The sequence below is a fragment of the Triturus cristatus genome, chromosome 1_2 (assembly GCF_964204655.1).
Source record: "Triturus cristatus chromosome 1_2, aTriCri1.1, whole genome shotgun sequence".
NCBI classification, from domain to species: Eukaryota; Metazoa; Chordata; class Amphibia; order Caudata; family Salamandridae; genus Triturus; species Triturus cristatus.
Window position 1 is genome coordinate 1,065,143,253 of NC_140580.1, and position 17,317 is coordinate 1,065,160,569.

The 17,317-nt window shown below is 43.3% G+C and overlaps 1 protein-coding gene across 2 annotated transcripts in view; it reads left to right on the forward strand.

Annotated features, from left to right (window-relative positions):
* LOC146868662 (collagen alpha-1(V) chain-like) overlaps positions 1-17,317 on the forward strand; it is a 469,251-nt gene that overhangs the window by 321,175 nt on the left and 130,759 nt on the right. For both annotated transcript variants that reach the window (XM_085612768.1, XM_085612776.1), the window contains exons 22-26: positions 1,917-1,961; positions 3,114-3,167; positions 11,445-11,489; positions 14,276-14,329; positions 15,772-15,816. In XM_085612768.1, the coding sequence (XP_085468894.1) occupies positions 1,917-1,961; positions 3,114-3,167; positions 11,445-11,489; positions 14,276-14,329; positions 15,772-15,816 (243 nt within the window). The remainder of the gene's footprint in view (positions 1-1,916; positions 1,962-3,113; positions 3,168-11,444; positions 11,490-14,275; positions 14,330-15,771; positions 15,817-17,317) is intronic.

The window sequence follows — 17,317 nt, forward strand, 5'->3', positions numbered from 1 at the left end:
GGGTGACCAACCCTGATGTGAATACAAATTTAGAAATTCCACCATCTTCTGTGTGATGGAATTAGGAATTCTGTGACAGGGTGATGGCCACTCCCCAAAAGACGAGGTCATCTAGGGGGTGTAGTGACCCCAGAGGTAAGTAACCCATTGGCTACTACCCCTCACTCCCCTGAAACACCCATAAATTAAGTATTAAGGGGACCCCCTGATACCAGGACTTCATATTTCTATGGGCCAAAAGGAGAAGTGAACAAAAAAGAAGACTGCTGAAGCGAGAGCTGAGGAGCACGACTGACATGGCACCAACTCTGCCAGCCTTCCTACTGCACCGACCCTCGTGGAGCAACTGATTTATACTGCCACTATGCAAACTTCAAGAAGCCCATAGGGCTGCCAGTGCTTCACCAATTGCCAAAGGAACTCCGTTGGAGTAGAGGAGCTACTACCCTGCAGCTGCAGGCACCAAATAACCAAGACCCGGTGCACCGACCTGCTGCCTACGTGGACTTCAGATGCAGCAGCCACCCAGGAAGAGGTTGCAGTGCTCTTACAGGTCAGATCCGTCCTTCCTACAAGTGTGGGGATGCCAGGATAGACCGGAGCTGCACAACACCTTTAGTACCGGATCCCTTGCAGCAGCCAAGGCTTGTTGTGTCCAGTCCGGACACCAACGCAGAGGAAGACAGACCTACATGTTGAGGGACTTCAGGGACAGAGAGACCCACATCTAGAGTTGCCCAGCAGTCCTGTTTGGCCCTCTGCAGCAGAACGAAGGACAAAGAGTGAGTCTGTGACCGCCGCCACACTACCCCTCAAAGCACCTATACCCTCATGCTCCAGAGCCTGAGTCCAAGCAAGGTGATGGTAATGGTGTCAATGGGGTCTCCAGACCCACAAGAGCTAAGCCCATCATTTGTTTTGCCCAGACTGAACTTCCAGTCACCACTTGCAGCCTCTTTCTGCAATCCCCCTCCAACTGCAAGTGACTCCAGCGCACAAACCTGACGCCAAAAGAAGCCAATGCACCGAAGCCTCACAGCCCAAGGAGAAGTGGACCAACAGTGTCCCCACATGCCTGAGGATCTCAAGGGTCGAGTGCCTCTGTAGGTTCTCCCGGGCTGTCCTCCTAGTTCCAGCTTGCAGCTTCTTTCCGACCGGAACATTTTCCCATTAAAGTGAATGGGATACCCAACGCAGTAACATACCTCTGCTCCTGAGGTGACTCATTTGTGTGGCCTTGGATCTTCCCCCATACCCATCATAAGTCCAGAAGAACAGTCCTGTTATTCGCTGTTAAGTGCCCAAATGCAGAACATTTTTTTCCCCATAGGATAACATTACTGCACCCAAAAATTGCACTGTGTCAACTATGAAAACTGAAAATTCATAGCTCGAAAAGTACATACCTGATTCTGGTGATCTTGGTATCTAAATTTATATATAAGTATGTGTTATATTTATATATTGGTGTTGGATTTCTTTATTGAATGTGTATTCATGTATTACCGTTGTGTATAGAATAAATGCTTCGCGCTACCCTCTGCGAAGCCCTCACTACCTAAAAAGAGAGCATTTGGGGTGTCCTTTGAGCACCTGTAATCCCTGTGGGGGTTTTCTGGACTCTCGTTTTGGTGCTCTATATAGAGAGCCAGCTTCCTACACACTGCACACACCTACGCCCTGACAGAGATGTTACGGTGCAAGCATTTCTTGAACGATACCTTTGAGAGGTCACGATCAAATGTTACATATCATCTCTGAGACGAGACACTCTCTTCTACAGCTGCCCATGCTTCATTGTTATTGCCTGAAAATGCTATCCGTGCCTACACATTTCTGCATGTTCTTATTCCATGTCACCCATGGAAGCCAATGTCCTGCAATTTCTAACTCTTCTTCTCCTGTGCATTTTTCAGGGAGTTTCCGGATCAGATGGACAAGTTGGACCCAAAGGGAATGTGGTAAGTACTTTGCAAACGATCACCTCATTGTGAAACAGAGCTGCATTTTGGAAATGCTGCCTATTGAACAATGCATATTAACAGGAGGCTCATCTCTGTGTTGCCTGTAGCAGGGGCTGTCCACAAGCATTCTGCAGACAGGTGTTTCTGTTCACTCTGACGCAGCAGTGTTTATGCTTTCTCATGCTTTCTTGGACTTTCTTTGCTTAGGACTTACGACCATGTTTTACAAATGCTGAAATCCTGATTTCCTGTTCGGATTCAGGAACACATTGCTTCACCCCTTATACATGAGCCCACATCCCAGGGCAGTTGAGTAAGGAGCGTCAATGGCCACTGTTCGCTTATTTTAGCACGTGGTTCCATTCAGGAGTTTTCAGGAGCTTTACAGACTTTGTACTACTAGTGCTAACATCTCTAACTTTTACATGCTTAGATATCTTTTTATAAATATTAGAAAAACAAATTATGTCAGATTTGACTCTGGCTTGATTCTTGCTTATGACGTGGGATAAACAACCAAACATGCACAGACCCACCAGTACACTCGTGAAAGCATGCATGTACACCCACACATGCATTAACTCACACCCACCCATGGACACATGCATATATGGACACATGCATGTTCACACACACATGCATGAACACAACGCCACCCAGGCATACATGCATGCACACATACACAAACACACACCCACACATTTCCTTCTTGTGCATTAACTGTTCATATTATCTCACCGTCTTCACTCATGTGCAGGTCATGTTATTTCTCAACAAAGAATTAAAGAGAAACGCACAGGAAACGTCATCAGTTCTTTTCAACCTAGATTATTTGAGGTGTCTTAGTTTAGATTGGATCTTAAGTAGCAAGTGGTGATGATTGTGTGTTCATGTCATATATGGTCCCCAACATGCCGTCCTTGCATCCCCACGCAGACACGTGGAGGCTTTTTACAATTCTGTGAGCTCCAATGTGTCATTACCAGCCAGCCACAAGTTCCCCAAAAGCACACGTGAGGTGTACATCTCAGAGCGGCAGCTACAGACAACCTGAAACAATTGTTGTGACATCGGTGACTGAATATGTCTGAGATTGCCATGCTGCAGCACCGCTAAGCTTTATAAACAGCTGCACTTCTCTCTCCGCAGGGACCGCAAGGTGAACCTGGCCCCCCAGGACAGCAAGGGAACCCCGGCGCGCAGGTGAGTCAGATGAGGCCACAATTGATTTCCCAAGCTGGGACTTGGCTGGCTCTGCTGTGTCAGTGTGAGACGCTAATACGATTTGTATTCACTTCTGTTCAGTGAAATCTTCCCCAGTGGGCATGTAAGCACGATTCCCGCTTCGAAGCGCTGGCCCGGTGCCACCGAACCAGCCCAGACGTGATGTGCTTCGATTGCAAGATATACTCGAGTGTGTGCGAGGGAGCCCTTGACAGGGTTATCCTGCCTGTCGGAACGTGTTCGCATGCTGCCTCTATACTGAGAAAAACGTGCCAGCCTAAAAGGACCCTGTTTTATGCACCTCTTTTATTTTAGGGGAGGCTTTGGGGCACCACATATCCCCTGCGCCTCTACTTTTTGTTTGTTTGTTTTTTCCTTACTTGTCAATGCAGACAGTATGTATTTTACTTTGGAGTATTTTGAACAAAGATGTCACGAAGAATGCAAGGCCAGCCAGATCACGATGCTCGTACACTTTGTCACTTGAGAAGAGGCTGTCTCTAAACTGGCCCCACAACTTTCCATCTTCCTGTTCCTTAATTTCGGAGATGATAGAAACCGTATGCCTCCCAAAGGTAGGCATAACTGTGGAATAAGTTTACAACTCTCCACACTTCCCGACTTTGCATTTGTGTTGCACTGTACAACACATATCCAATGTAGAAAAAGTGTAACACTTCGGGGACGATTCACAATGAGCCTCCGCACTCGTGGTGGAGGCCTCGCAGTCGTTACGGGGGCGGAGGGGTGCACTCGTGGCGGGACCTACGCAATGGGTAACTGCAGTACGGAGGTCCCGCTACGAGTGCGGGGCCTCCACCATGAGTTCGGATTCCCTTTATCAATCGGTCCCCATATGTTTTGTGGTGGAAAGGTGCCCTTTCAGTACAAATCCTTAGTTAGGTAGAACGCATGAACCCTTGCACTATGGTACAACAATGCGTGCGTTGGCACACGGCAGCCGAAAATGTGCCATCGCATTGCATGGAAAACAGCGACATATCTTAATAGATTTGGCTCTGTTATCCTCTCTCCCGGCAGATAATACCAATGCAGAGAGTTTTGGTGCCCTGGTGAAGTGACGTTTTGCCACCTTCTTCGATGAGAAGTAGTTCTAGTTAATGCGTCTATAGCCACTGGTGCCCCAGCTGGTGTAATTTTAATTTAGCATCTAGTGCTGAAAAGTGCAGGGGCTGATTTGCAACTGCATGCTAATAGCAACGGATCATACCTCAATGGCATGGATATTTTAGCTTTTTTTAAGACCCAGAGGCAAGGATAGAAATACCTCATCAAGCGGCAGATGTCACACCTAAACCTGTCAAGTCTAAAACATTCCTACATTTACCCATGCTGAGCGCTCACTTGGTTTCATCTGAAAATGAGATATGTAAAAAATGACATCTGTACAAGAAAAAGTCTGAATTTTGCAAAGTAAATACTAGGAACTGAGAGCAGGATTTTCCATCACGATCAGTCAACTCCAGAGAAGGGGTCACCTTGAGACAGGAATTCAAGTCTGTCAAGGCTGGCCCAGAGCAGCTGCGGGGTCAGACGCCTTCATACGAAGCCTGGAAGTAGGCATGGAAGGGACAAGCAGGCACAAAGGGCCACAAGTATTGACCAGTTCAAGGAAAAGGCCAATAAACTTACAGGCTACAAACTTACAGGCTATAAACTTACAGGCTATAAACTTACCGGCTAACCTGCAAACCAGAGCCGAGCCCCCCGAAAGTAGAAATAGCTAAAGTTACCGCACTTTTAATCTTCCCGAAAACAGTTGGGGCATTTGAAATACGGCTAGCCAGGCTTTAAAAAAAATCCAGCCAGCTGGTGTTATTGTAAATATCGATTATTCATTTCTTTTTGTGGTTTTGCGAAGTTTGTATGGCACTGACAGCAGTCTCGGTAGGCTATTTGTTGAACAGGGGATTCATAACTGCTCGGTGATGTAATGCTGACTTTAGCTTTTCCGCAAAAAATAATGAAAGCAGCCCGAGCAGAATCATGATAAAGCGTCACCAATGGGAGAAAGTCTTCAGAGAAAGTAACTGGGTGGCTGCCAGTGTCAGGGGGGTGACCGACAGCGTGGAGGTCGGCACCGGATGTCAGTGGGCATCCTGCAAGGTGACGGTACATGGCGATGGGTGGCTCCGTCAATAAATGGTCTCTGAGGACTTTGCTAAATGAGGGAGAGATGAGTGGTGGAAAACTGGTGACAGAACCAATCCACTGACTAAAAAGGTGACCTGTCAGAGACTAAGCTCCCAATAAAAAGCTGTTGAAGCCCAATCTGTTCGCCACCGACGCCAATACAGCTGACGGCATGATCCGTTTATTGACGTTAATGACACTACAAGCTGAAATATCAACTCGTGCATCAATAGCATCAATGTAAGATTTATTTTTAACATAATGGGTGGTATCCATATTTCCAACTCTAGAAGAATGAAAGGCTGAGTTGTCCCTGTCAGAAAAATGATCCTGCGACTTGCAGGTTATGCACCCATGAAAGGTGCTGAGCTCAGTGTCTATGTATTGAAGGTGGCATTCACAAACATCTAATTGTGGACTCACCCCGAGCGCAGACTCAAGTGTTAGCATCCCAGGTGAACGAGTTATCTGAGGGCCACATTGTCGGTTATGCTAATGACTCGTAAGAGCGGATTAACGTTGGCTCCTGCACCCCCTGAGTGGCAGAGGGGTCCTGACACCTCAGAAATCACACACTCTGCCTTAGACCTTTATGAGATGATGGGCATATGGGACATCTTAAGGTGTCCTCGGTAAATTTAGCAGCGCCTCCTTCATATGGCGCTGCACCGCTGTGTTAAGGGAGCCGCCACTTCTCATTCTGAAATATGAATTGATCAAGATCGAAGGTGTTTGCTTTGATCTTTCTCTAAAAAGTGGATGAGAGCGCCGATCATAAACGATCTAATGTTCTAGCGTCCTGGCAATGTCCTGGCAGTATCGTGGCAATGTCCAGGCGTAGGCCTGGCCTTATCCTGGCAGTGAATGAATGAATGAATGAATGAATGAATGAATGAATATCCTGGCAGTGCCCTAGCAATGTCTTGGCCGTGTCCTGTCAATCTTCTGAAATTGTCCTGGCAATGCCCTGGAACGGTCCTGTCCTTGTTCTGGCAGTAACTTGGCAATGTTCATGGTAGTGTCCTGGCAGTGCCCTGGCACTGTCCTGTTAGCGTCATGGCAATGTCCTGGCATAGTCCTGACTTCAGCCTGGCATTTCCCATCCAATGGCCTGGTAGTGTCATGGTAATGTCCTTACATAGCCCTGGCAGGATCCTGGCGGTTGCGGGTCAGTGTTCTGGCAATGTTCTGGAACTGTCCTGGTCGTGCCTCCTGGGAATGTCTTAGCATAGTGCGGACCTTGGTCTGGCGATGCCTTGGCAATATTTTAATAATACCCTGGCAGTTCCGAACTTTGTCAATAATTGCACCAAATTCGATTTTTTTACATGGTTTTAACAATCGGCATTAGAAAAGCTCTCCTTTTGATGGCTATTAAATATAGACCGCTTCAAGAGGAGGAGGGCACCGAATCACTCCAAGAGGACTGATGGGCAACCTTCTCTTTCTGATTACACTTCTGTTCACCACCATCCGAGATAATGCACACATTCCAAAAACAATTTGCAAGGCACTGGGTGAGTGTCCAGGAAATCTCTGGAAAGGGAACAGCTGTTCATGGGCTATGACAAGGAACTGATTAGTACAGCATTCTTTAAAACTACCAAACTGTCTGCCTGGAGAAGGCCAGTCTCTACTGGGTGCGCTGGACAGAATCCAAACTCCACAAGGCTTGTCTCTGGAATGGGAGAGCCCCATATCTTTCCAAGCTGTGAGTATGCTTTCAGTCCATGAGGCCAATCATATCAGTAAAAGCTGCCCATTGTTGAACACTGTGAAACGAACATTGTTCACACACAGGAACATTTCTGTTGGCACTGCTGAACCAGCCACACAGACATATGGGCATCACTGCTGGTGCAGGGACAGGAAACTACAGTACGCGGCAGACATGGCAGATTTGTTATCCTTTATAGAGTTATTTCTGGCATATTTCATGGTTTTCTTGGAGTCTATGGACACTTTATAAAAGAAACAACATTCTGATGTGATGCAACCCAAAGTCTTCAAATTGCTGATTTGTACTGATCTAAACCCTACACATATCAAAGGGATTCACACACTTTACTTGTCACCTGTTGAGGTCAAGTAAGGACACAGTTTAGGAACCATTGCAGTTTCTTTCTGAGGAACAGGAGCCTCAGGCGAGGTGCCTGTTTACTCTACAAGCTGTATACTCATAAAGATCAAAACAATAAGCCTGACCTATGGATCGAATGTCCACCACCCACTCTGGGCTCATCAGGGGTGACCCCGATACACGATTCTGGAGTCAGTACACTGCCACAGCTGTGCTCCTGAGATGCACAGGTATGACTCTCACCCAAAGGTCTCCAAAGGACTGCCTAACCAGTTATCATTACCAGTGGTGGTGTCTTCCCCGAGAGCACTCTTCAAAGGACTGCCTAACCATAAACCAAAGAGAACAGTGGAGCCTTCACACTGTCAGCACCTAACCATAATTTGCTCCCAATTTTTTATCCCTTGTAAATTTTATCAAGGGTGTATGTGCACACCGAAAAAGCACCCACTGTTACAATGCTAGTTCCTACAGGAACTCCAATAATTAAAACAAAAGCACAGGTGCACCACACTAATTCAATCAAGTCGGTTGGAACAATTATATAATCCAAATCCAATCAATGAGAAAGAGAGAGTTCCATGTCGGGATGGAGGAAGACTTGCTGCTGCTGCTTTATTTCAGATCGTGACTACCAGATTACGATATTCCTGGCTGGGGTTTTGATCCAAAGGACATCTTCTTCATGATATTCCTCATAATCGATGGAGGCTCATTGATCCTTTATTACATTTAACGCCCTGAAGAAGTCCTGTATCAGGACGAAACGCGTCGGCTGTGTTGTGTTCCTAGCATGAAAATGGAATAAAGAGATGATATCATGGAACTCTCTCTTTCTCATTGATTGGATTTGGATTATATAATTGTTCTAACCGACTTGATTGAATTAGTGTGGGACTGCCTAACCAGTTATCATTACCAGTGGTGGTGTCTTCCCCAAGAGCGCTCTTCAAAAGTCTTCAAAGGACTGCCTAACCAGTCATCATTACCAGTGGTGGTGTCTTCCCAGAGAGCACTCTTCAAAGGTCTCCAAAGGACTGCCTAACCAGTTATCATTACCAGTGGTGGTGTCTTCCCGAGAGCACTCTTCAAAGGTCTTCAAAGGACTGCCTAACCAGTTATCATTACCAGTGGTGGTGTCTTCCCGAGAGCACTCTTCAAAGGTCTCCAAAGGACTGCCTAACCAGTTATCATTACCAGTAGTGGTGTCTTCCCCAAGAGCACTCTTCAAAGGTCTCCAAAGGACTGCCTAACCAGTTATCATTACCAGTGGTGGTGTCTTCCCCGAGAGCACTCTTCAAAGGTCTTCAAAGGACTGCCTAACCAGTTATCATTACCAGTGGTGGTGTCTTCCCCAAGAGCACTCTTCAAAGGTCTCCAAAGGACTGCCTAACCAGTTATCATTACCAGTGGTGGTGTCTTCCCCGAGAGCGCTCTTCAAAGGTCTTCAAAGGACTGCCTAACCATCATCATTACCAGTGGTGGTGTCTTCCCCAAGAGACATCTTCTTGGTCAATAGTTTAACCAATAGACAAGTTCACTGGGGAGACACTGCATTAACTTTACCTCTGATCAATGAAAACTACCATCTCTGGACATATTTGCTGAATTAATTGTTGCATACTGAGCCCAGAAAAAACACATGTACCTAGCTTTCCAGTACTCAGGTGGATTTCTGAGCCCAGGGCGCCCATGTACCCAATGTCACAATACTCCTGGGGAGCAGCGGTTAAAGGCAGGATGCCTATATAGCGTTTTTTACTGTACATATGAGCAGGTACAGCCAAACCTTTGGTCCATAATTGCAACTAAGATCAGTGACTGTGCGCACAAGCACCTGCATTTGATTCCTCATCTCAGGATGCATCTATACATTGCATTCACTATACTCATTAGGAGGTACAACCTGATGCTAATTCAAAGGAGCAGCTATACATTGCATTCACTATACTCATTAGCAAAGGGAACCCTGAACCCCACAATGCTTGTGTACATTGCATCCATTCCACTCATGGAGATTGAGAGCCAAACCCTTCATCCAGGATGCACATGTACAATTTATGTGCTGTACTCCTTTGTAGTCAGACCAAACCCTATGCTTAGACATCTGCACATTGCATTCACTGTGGGCCGCATGTACAATCTTTCTGGTCTTAAAAGCATTCACAATGTAGAACTATACGTTTTGCGTCCAAAAACGTAATTTGTGAACTGACTTATGTGACTAATAGGTCCGTTTTTAAAATAAGGAATTGGAGTCGGTCACAGTCTGATCTACCTAATTAATATTCATTAGGCTGGTCACAAATTGTGACTCACTCTGATCAATCACAGTCTCAGGGATGGTGGCCTCTAAAGGTCAGGAGACCGCTATGCCTGTTATATCTTTTAAATAAAGGAAACTTTTTTTTGTATCTTAATTCTTTATTACATTTTTAAAAATAAGACAAATAGTGATCAGCAGTCAAATACCATTGCAGGAACATAAAGCACTGATGATATTTAAAAGTATAAGCAGAACAATGGCAGAAGAAGAACAGAAGACAAATTCTCAAAGTAAAGCATGACAAACATAAATGATCAGTTGTCTCGACAATATATAAACAATATTTTATAAAAATATAACTATAAACCTATCAATATAAGTAGATGCTAAGAGCTGGGATCATCATGAACCTAAAAAAGGGCCCCAAATGTGATCAAAATGATGTAAGTTGTCTTAAGCGGCCAATTTACTTAAAGGAAACAAGGCTGTTTGTCGTCTTTTTTAAAGGGTTTATTTGTTTAAAAGTCTCAGTGAGAGTTGGACATGGTCACCTGGGTCACTGCCTACTCATTCTGAGATATTTACCTAAATTCACAAAGGTAGAAGGTGCCCTTTTGCAAATCAGTTACTACCCCAACTGGGAGGTGGGGTCAGTAACTTTTTTGATGATTCGCAACTGCTAGAACTGTAGTTAGGAATTGCAATTTGGAAGGGACGCTCACAACAAGACCCTTTCCAAATTGCAATTCATAATCCAGTTTCAAACTCATTTTACGAGCTGGTAAAACTTAACCGACACATAAAATGGGTTTAGAATATAATAATAGACATTTAAGCCGTCGCAAACAGCCACATTTATTGACTCATTGGGGTTGCATCCACCAACAAGCTCAGTACACCTGGCCCTGTATTCCCTAACACCTGGAGCTAAACCCAGAGTCCAGTTTTCACAGTATTCACCAACAGCTTAGAACAATCCCACACTGCCAGTGTATCACACTGACAGCCACATAAGTTTGAAGTGCCAAAATGAGAGGTTAGGAGGTGCACGTAAAGCTTTCATTGTGATTATGAGAGGCAGATTTGTAGATGTCTTATCATCTCAATCAATCAATCAATCAATCAATCAATCATTCAATCATGATTGGTTAAGTGCAGCTACTCACTTGCGAGGGTCTCAAGGTACCAGGGGGGTGGGGGGACGAGGCTCTGTTGAGTGCTGGGGTCATCAGAAGAGCCAGGTCTTGAGGTCCTTCCTGAACTGGAGCAGTGTAGGGACTTGCCGGAGGTGGAAGCGGAGGTTGTTCCAGGCCTTGGCTGCGAGGTAGGAGAACGACTTTCCTCCTGTTCTAGTCTTGTAGATGCGTGGGATGGTGGCTGGAGAGAGGTCAGCTGATCGAATGTGTTTCTTGGGTACTTAGAAGGAGAGGCGATTGTTTAGGTATACAGGGCCGATATAGAGGGCATTGTATGTGTAAGTGACCTCCTTACCTGTGCTGAAATCTGTAAAGAAACTGGAGGCAAACAGCCAGAGAGCTTCCTTGTGTTAATAACGAGGACTTCCCTGGGTCATTTCATACTGAGACTTCCTGCCACATTCATGCCCTTATGTGTATTCTTAATGTCCCAGACGTCCCTTAGTCACCTACTTTTAAATCCGAAATATTGGAAGCACAGAATTATAAGTGATCGGCCAGCTACATATTAAAGACAACAACTGTGTTCTGAACATATGTCTCTTTTTCTCTTTCCATAGGGTCTCCCAGGGCCCCAGGGTGCTATTGGTCCACCGGGAGACAAAGTAAGTTAACTCAGTACATCTGCAAGAATATAATCGTGTGGCGGGGAAAAGAGTTCAGGGGCGGAGGGAATGATGAAGGATGTGTTCTATAAACATACAGTTTGCTTCCCAAGCTTTCTATTAACATATCTAACATCTGTTAACATCTGCTTGCATCACTGCTGATGTTGTACAGTGAAAGATAGGATTTCAGAAGAAGGGAGCAGCACACATTGACTCAAAGTTAGTTTGATCTAGAGCCAAATGAGAGGGCCCTCTGACTCATAGGTTATCCATTTACTGGCATCCAAAGGCGTGTTTGATGCTCTGGTTTAGTGCAGACACTTTGGTTATCTTTGAAGGTAAAGGATGTTGAGTCTCGGGACGGAGGGGAAAGGTGTATTTCAAATAGATTAAGAAGGCTGCGTGTGAGGTTTAGAGAACGGAGGCGCATGAAAAAGATTGGATGGCTTGTGATGGAATAGTTGTGCATGGTATGTTGGGATGCGGTGGTGGGCAACACTGAGTGCATGCTATGAAAAGGGTGCTGAGTGAAGTTCCTGAAGGGAAGAGAAGGTGGAGAACTGTAGGGGTTTATTTGGTGTGTACTGGCAGGTGCTAAATCTGTGTCAGTGTGGAATGGCAAGGTAGAGATTTGAAGGAGACAGGTGGGGTGTGATGCAAAGGAAATATATGTGAGTTGTAATCAGAGGGTCTGGTGTGGATCAGAGAGAATTGTTTTAATGTCTGATGGGTTCATTTCCTGAATGCATGGTCGGACAATATGGTTGGGTGAGGGCAGACAAGGAAGCCTTAGTTTTGGGTGACTGGGAAAAATTAAGGGATGTATGATGTAACAACGCGTACCATTACAACGCGGTATGTTACATCGCGGTTTTAACAACGCAAGTCGTTACATCGACTTGCGTTGGAGGGCGCTGGACATAGGAATAGTGTGAATTACTATTCCAACTCCAGTCTACGTACAGTAGGGAAGGTGTTGGAAAATAATTCACACTATTCCTTATCCTACAGCGCCCTCCAGTGCAAGTCGGTGTAACGACTTGCGTTGTTAAAACCACGACGTAACCATACCGCGTTGTAATGGTTGCGTGGTAAAGGATGTTTTCCAAATTAAGCATTCTATTACATTGGAGGTTGGTGAACAGAGGGTAATTTTGTAAAATGTTAGATTGAAATGTTAAGTTTGGTTTGGGAGATGGTGGCTTGGTGTGACATGAGATAGGAAGAGTGTTTGTGGGTTAGGAGGATATGGTTGGGTGTTGATGCGGGAGGTGGTTTTTTGATTTGAGGTGTGGGCAATGGCTGGATGAGAGAAAGATAGACTGTGTTGTGAAATGGAAATTTTAGGTAGGTATTGTAAAAGGTGATGATTGGGTGTTGGGAATAGATTATTCAGTTTGGGATACAAAGTGGAATTTTGTGTGTTGGTTTAAGGCCACAGTTGTTTATGATTGTTACAGAAAGGTTGATTGTGGGTTTGGGAATAAAGGTTTGTCAGCATTTAAAGGTGAGTGAGAGGTAGAAGAGTATGGATTGGTGGTGAAAGATGGGAGCTAAAAGAGGATGTGTCATTGAACACGAATCCTGGATGAAGGTTGAAAAGTAGAGGTTAATTGTGAATTTGGACAAGATGTTTTTGTGTGGGTGAAAGGGAATAATTGGTGTGAGGTTGAAGGGGATACCTTGAAGTGTGTTGTGGAAATGGTTGGATGTAGCTTCATGGTCAATATTGTGTGGGTGGTTGGAGGGTATGGTTTTCGTGTGAGTTAGGAGGGCCAGGCTGAATTTTGGTAGGTGAAGGATATTGAGCAGGTTGGGTTTGGATTGGAAGGCTATAGTTTAATTAAAGGTGGGTTTTGAAGGCTGAATGTGGGTTAAGAAAAGAATGTTAGTTTTGAATGAAACAAGAAATTTGGGAGCGATGCAGAGTTGAAAATAATCTGGCCATGGATGGTAAGCATGGAGAGTGGAAGGAATATTTGTGAGGTAGTGGCAGGGTTTGATGTGAGGAGGGATCATAGTAAATTATTGGGTATTAGATGGGAAGGAATTTTCAGATTTGGCTGGGAGTAAAGAGATGAATATTAGATGGGCCAATAGAGGAAGGCTTGGTGTAATGTTCGAATGGAACTTTGTGTTTGAAGGGATTCCTTTGTATGGGTTGGAAGGAAATTATTGGTTGCAGGATGCAAGGAAAGGTTGAGTGTAGGTTGGAAGTAAAAGGATAGGCTTGACTGTGACAGATCAGTTGGTTGTAGGTTTGTATAATATGGTTTGTTGTGGAATGGAATGGCATGAGAATATTGGGTGTAGGCTGGTAAAGGAAAAATAAGAGACGAGGCAGAGGACGAGATACTTACTGAAAACCATAAAGTACGGCACTATAAAGGTCAAAATCATGTTCTGCCATTTTGTCCCTTTACAAAATAAGGATAAAAAAGTAGCTTCACTCAACTTTGTCAGGTGAGAAAAAGATGTTTGCAAATTTAGGAAAAAATTACAAAGGCCACACTTTCATTGGTATTGGATTTGATACAATAGAGCTCCATGTACAAATGAACGTACCTTATATAGCACAGTGGAGGCATACCAGTCAGTGGTTGGGGAACTGATGTAGTCAGTCTTTGTTTACATTTTCGGCCATTACAGTAATGCAAAAAAGGTCTTCAGTCATACACTTTAATTTGTAAGTCCATTTATCATATGGCAAAATTCTAATCTTTTACTTAATATAGCAATGCTATTATCCAGTTGTTTGATTATGTCTTTTCTGTTTCTCTCAGGGTCCCTTGGGTAAACCGGGTCTACCAGGTATGCCAGGAGCAGATGGACCTCCGGTGAGTGTCTTCGGTTTACTGGGAGAATGGTAGAAATCATCGCTGAAGGAGGGAGAATGTCTAAATTTATAGAAGTTGTGCAACTGGGTTGAGTTATTGGTGGACAATGTTGTAACTGTGCAGCATATACTGCAAGGAACAAAAATCCTTGTGGTATCAGAAGGAATACTTATAACTGTAGGCATTTGAAAAGTAGTTACTCTGTGGCTCCTCGAGACAAGGAAGGTGTAAAGTATCAAATAGGCTAAGATAGCATCTTTAAATACAATATCAGTTATCCTATATATTAGTAACCTGCTTTCCGTCATTGCAAAGTTCTTAGGCTCCTCATAGAAAGGGCTGAATAATAGTATCATTCTCCTCCCATAATTTGGCAAAACTCATAATTTACCATGTTAAAGATATTACCAAATTATATTTTAGATGCATGTCTGCCACCTCAGTCACATTTTCTACTGAAACCATGAAAGTAATTTTGAGTTGTTCTTTCAGCCAAATATGTGAAACACTCTAGGGATAATTCGCTTATTCACATAACTTTTTTTGTAAATAAGTACATTTGTAATTTTTTTCTCCTAAAAATAAAATTTTATTTTTTTCGTCTGTCATTTATTTATTTTTTTAAATAAAAACAATTTCCATATAGCTTGACATTTTTTGTACTTGTTGATTTTTGGCAGCGAATCAGAGCAGTGCAGTTTAATTTGTGAGGATTTCATCTAACACTGTTCAATTTGTAAAGTATTTGTGTTGGTTGTGTGTAAACTCTAATAGGATAACAAACCTACAAGTACTTTTGTTCAAAGCATAGCAGGTTTTGTTGAACAGTTCATAGCAGGCAGACTAATCGTTAATTCGGTTTTTGATTTAGGGAATTCCAGCCTTTTTCCTGGATCCACTGGTATAGACCAAAGTTAAAAAGCAAAAAATAAAAAATTATTTAAAAAAAATCGTTCATCAAAAAAGGTTCTAGTGAAAGAAAATGGTGAATTTTATTCTACAAAGTGATCTTCCCAAAAATATTATTCACTTTAACAATGTGTTGATTTTTATATTTATCTGTTATTCATTTTTTTGGCCTTTTTCCAAATTGACTCCATTCAGCAGCGCTGGATTACAACCTGGTACAACTCTTCCAAATTAGTTTTTCTTTCCTTTGCATTCTGCAATTTGTTGTTCTATATTATGCCATTCAATATCAGGGTTATACCTGCTAGAATGCAAAGAAAAGACCTGGACTCGATGAGGTACTCGCATGACTCAGAAAACATGAGAGTGCTGTTTTATGACAAGAAAACAGGTGAAACAGGTGGGACACCTTGATACAGTACTAACTGCTTCATGAGACATCTTGGATCTCATCATTGCCTCATGAGAAATTAACACTGGGTATTTTTGTTACATCATGGTGAACTAAATATCTTGCCTCTATGTACCGACAGGGACATCCTGGAAAAGAAGGTCCCTCTGGAGAGAAAGGTGGTCAGGTATGTGTAAAAATTTGTATTTTAACATTGTGCACTTATTGAGTGATGTGTGTGAATTAATGAAAAACAAAAACTGAGAAACCACACTGGAGGAAACCGAATCATGGAAAACTAATTTTAAGGAAAGACAATTTTATGTAAATACAAAATAAACTAATGAAAACATTTGGTTGGGCATTTTTTGTGTTAAGGGATGGGTAATGTTCAGGGTGATGATAGGTTTTTAGGGGTCAGAAATAATCGGCATTTGGGCACAAAAAGTGGGGTTTAGCGCTCAGAAATGGGTGGAGTGTAGGGGTGGTGACGGGTTTTTAGGGTTCATGGATAAGTGGTGTGAGGTGTTTTTAGGTTTTAGGGATGGGTAGAGTGTAAGTGTGTTGAGAGGTTTTAGGGTTCATTGATTGGCTAAGTTTAGGGCTGGTGAGGGTTGTTAAGGTTCAATAATGGGTATCAACTGGGGTGGTAAAGAGCGTTTAGAGTTCTGGATGGGGTGAAGTTTAGGATCGCAAGGGATTTTAAGGATTCAGGGATCGGTGCAGTTTAGATGTAAAAAGGGATTTATAGGGTTCAGGGATGAGTAGTTTAGGGTGTTGAGTTCTTATGAGCCATGGATGGCTGGTGTTTGAGGGAAGTGAGTGTTTTTAGGGTTGAGTGATGGCTGGCGCATGGGTGTACTGAGGTGTTTTAAAGTGTATAGGATGGTGGATTTTTTTGGGGCAGAGTGGGCGTTTAGGCTTCAGGAATGAGTGTAGTTTTGGTGTGTTGAGAGTCTTTGGGGCAGGGATTATTGATGTTTAAGGGTTGTAATGGGTCAGCGATGGATGGTGCTTATGGGCCGTGATGGGTCAGTGAATGAAAAGTATCAGAAGTTGTTAGACAATGTGAAATATATAAATATGAAATAATATTTCCTGAATTAAAGCACTGAAATATATATCTTCTATAAAACTGTTACTGACAGTTAGGCATTCAAAAGCCAGTTTCGTCAAAAAAGTTGTTTTATGAAATGGTTTCCACAAAAAGGTAAATGTCAATCATTCTGAAAATTTCCATTAAACAGTTTAGATGAAATGGTTTCTTATTAGTGGTATTCCGTGAAATTATTTTTCTATAAAATCGGATGCAACCCTTATTGAGCTATTTCATCTCTTGAAGGAGCACTCAGGAATATTTACAAAAGCTTATTTGTAAGCTTCTCTCTCTCCTACATTCCCAGAACCATTCCCTCCTCAGAGTACACAGTCACCCCTGAAAGAATAACCACTTTCAAGAATATGGAAATATATCTATAACTATGTCTACCTATTGCTATATCTATCTCTCATGGATGGATGGAGGGATGGATGGATGGATGGAGGGATGGATGGAGGGATGGATGGATGGATGGATGGATAAACTTAAGTGCGTATGTGTTTCCCGATCTGTATACTTCTTTGCATTTCTATAGCAATAGAGGATGTTAAGGGTTCTTTAGGAGTTTAACACACCCGCTTTTGTACCC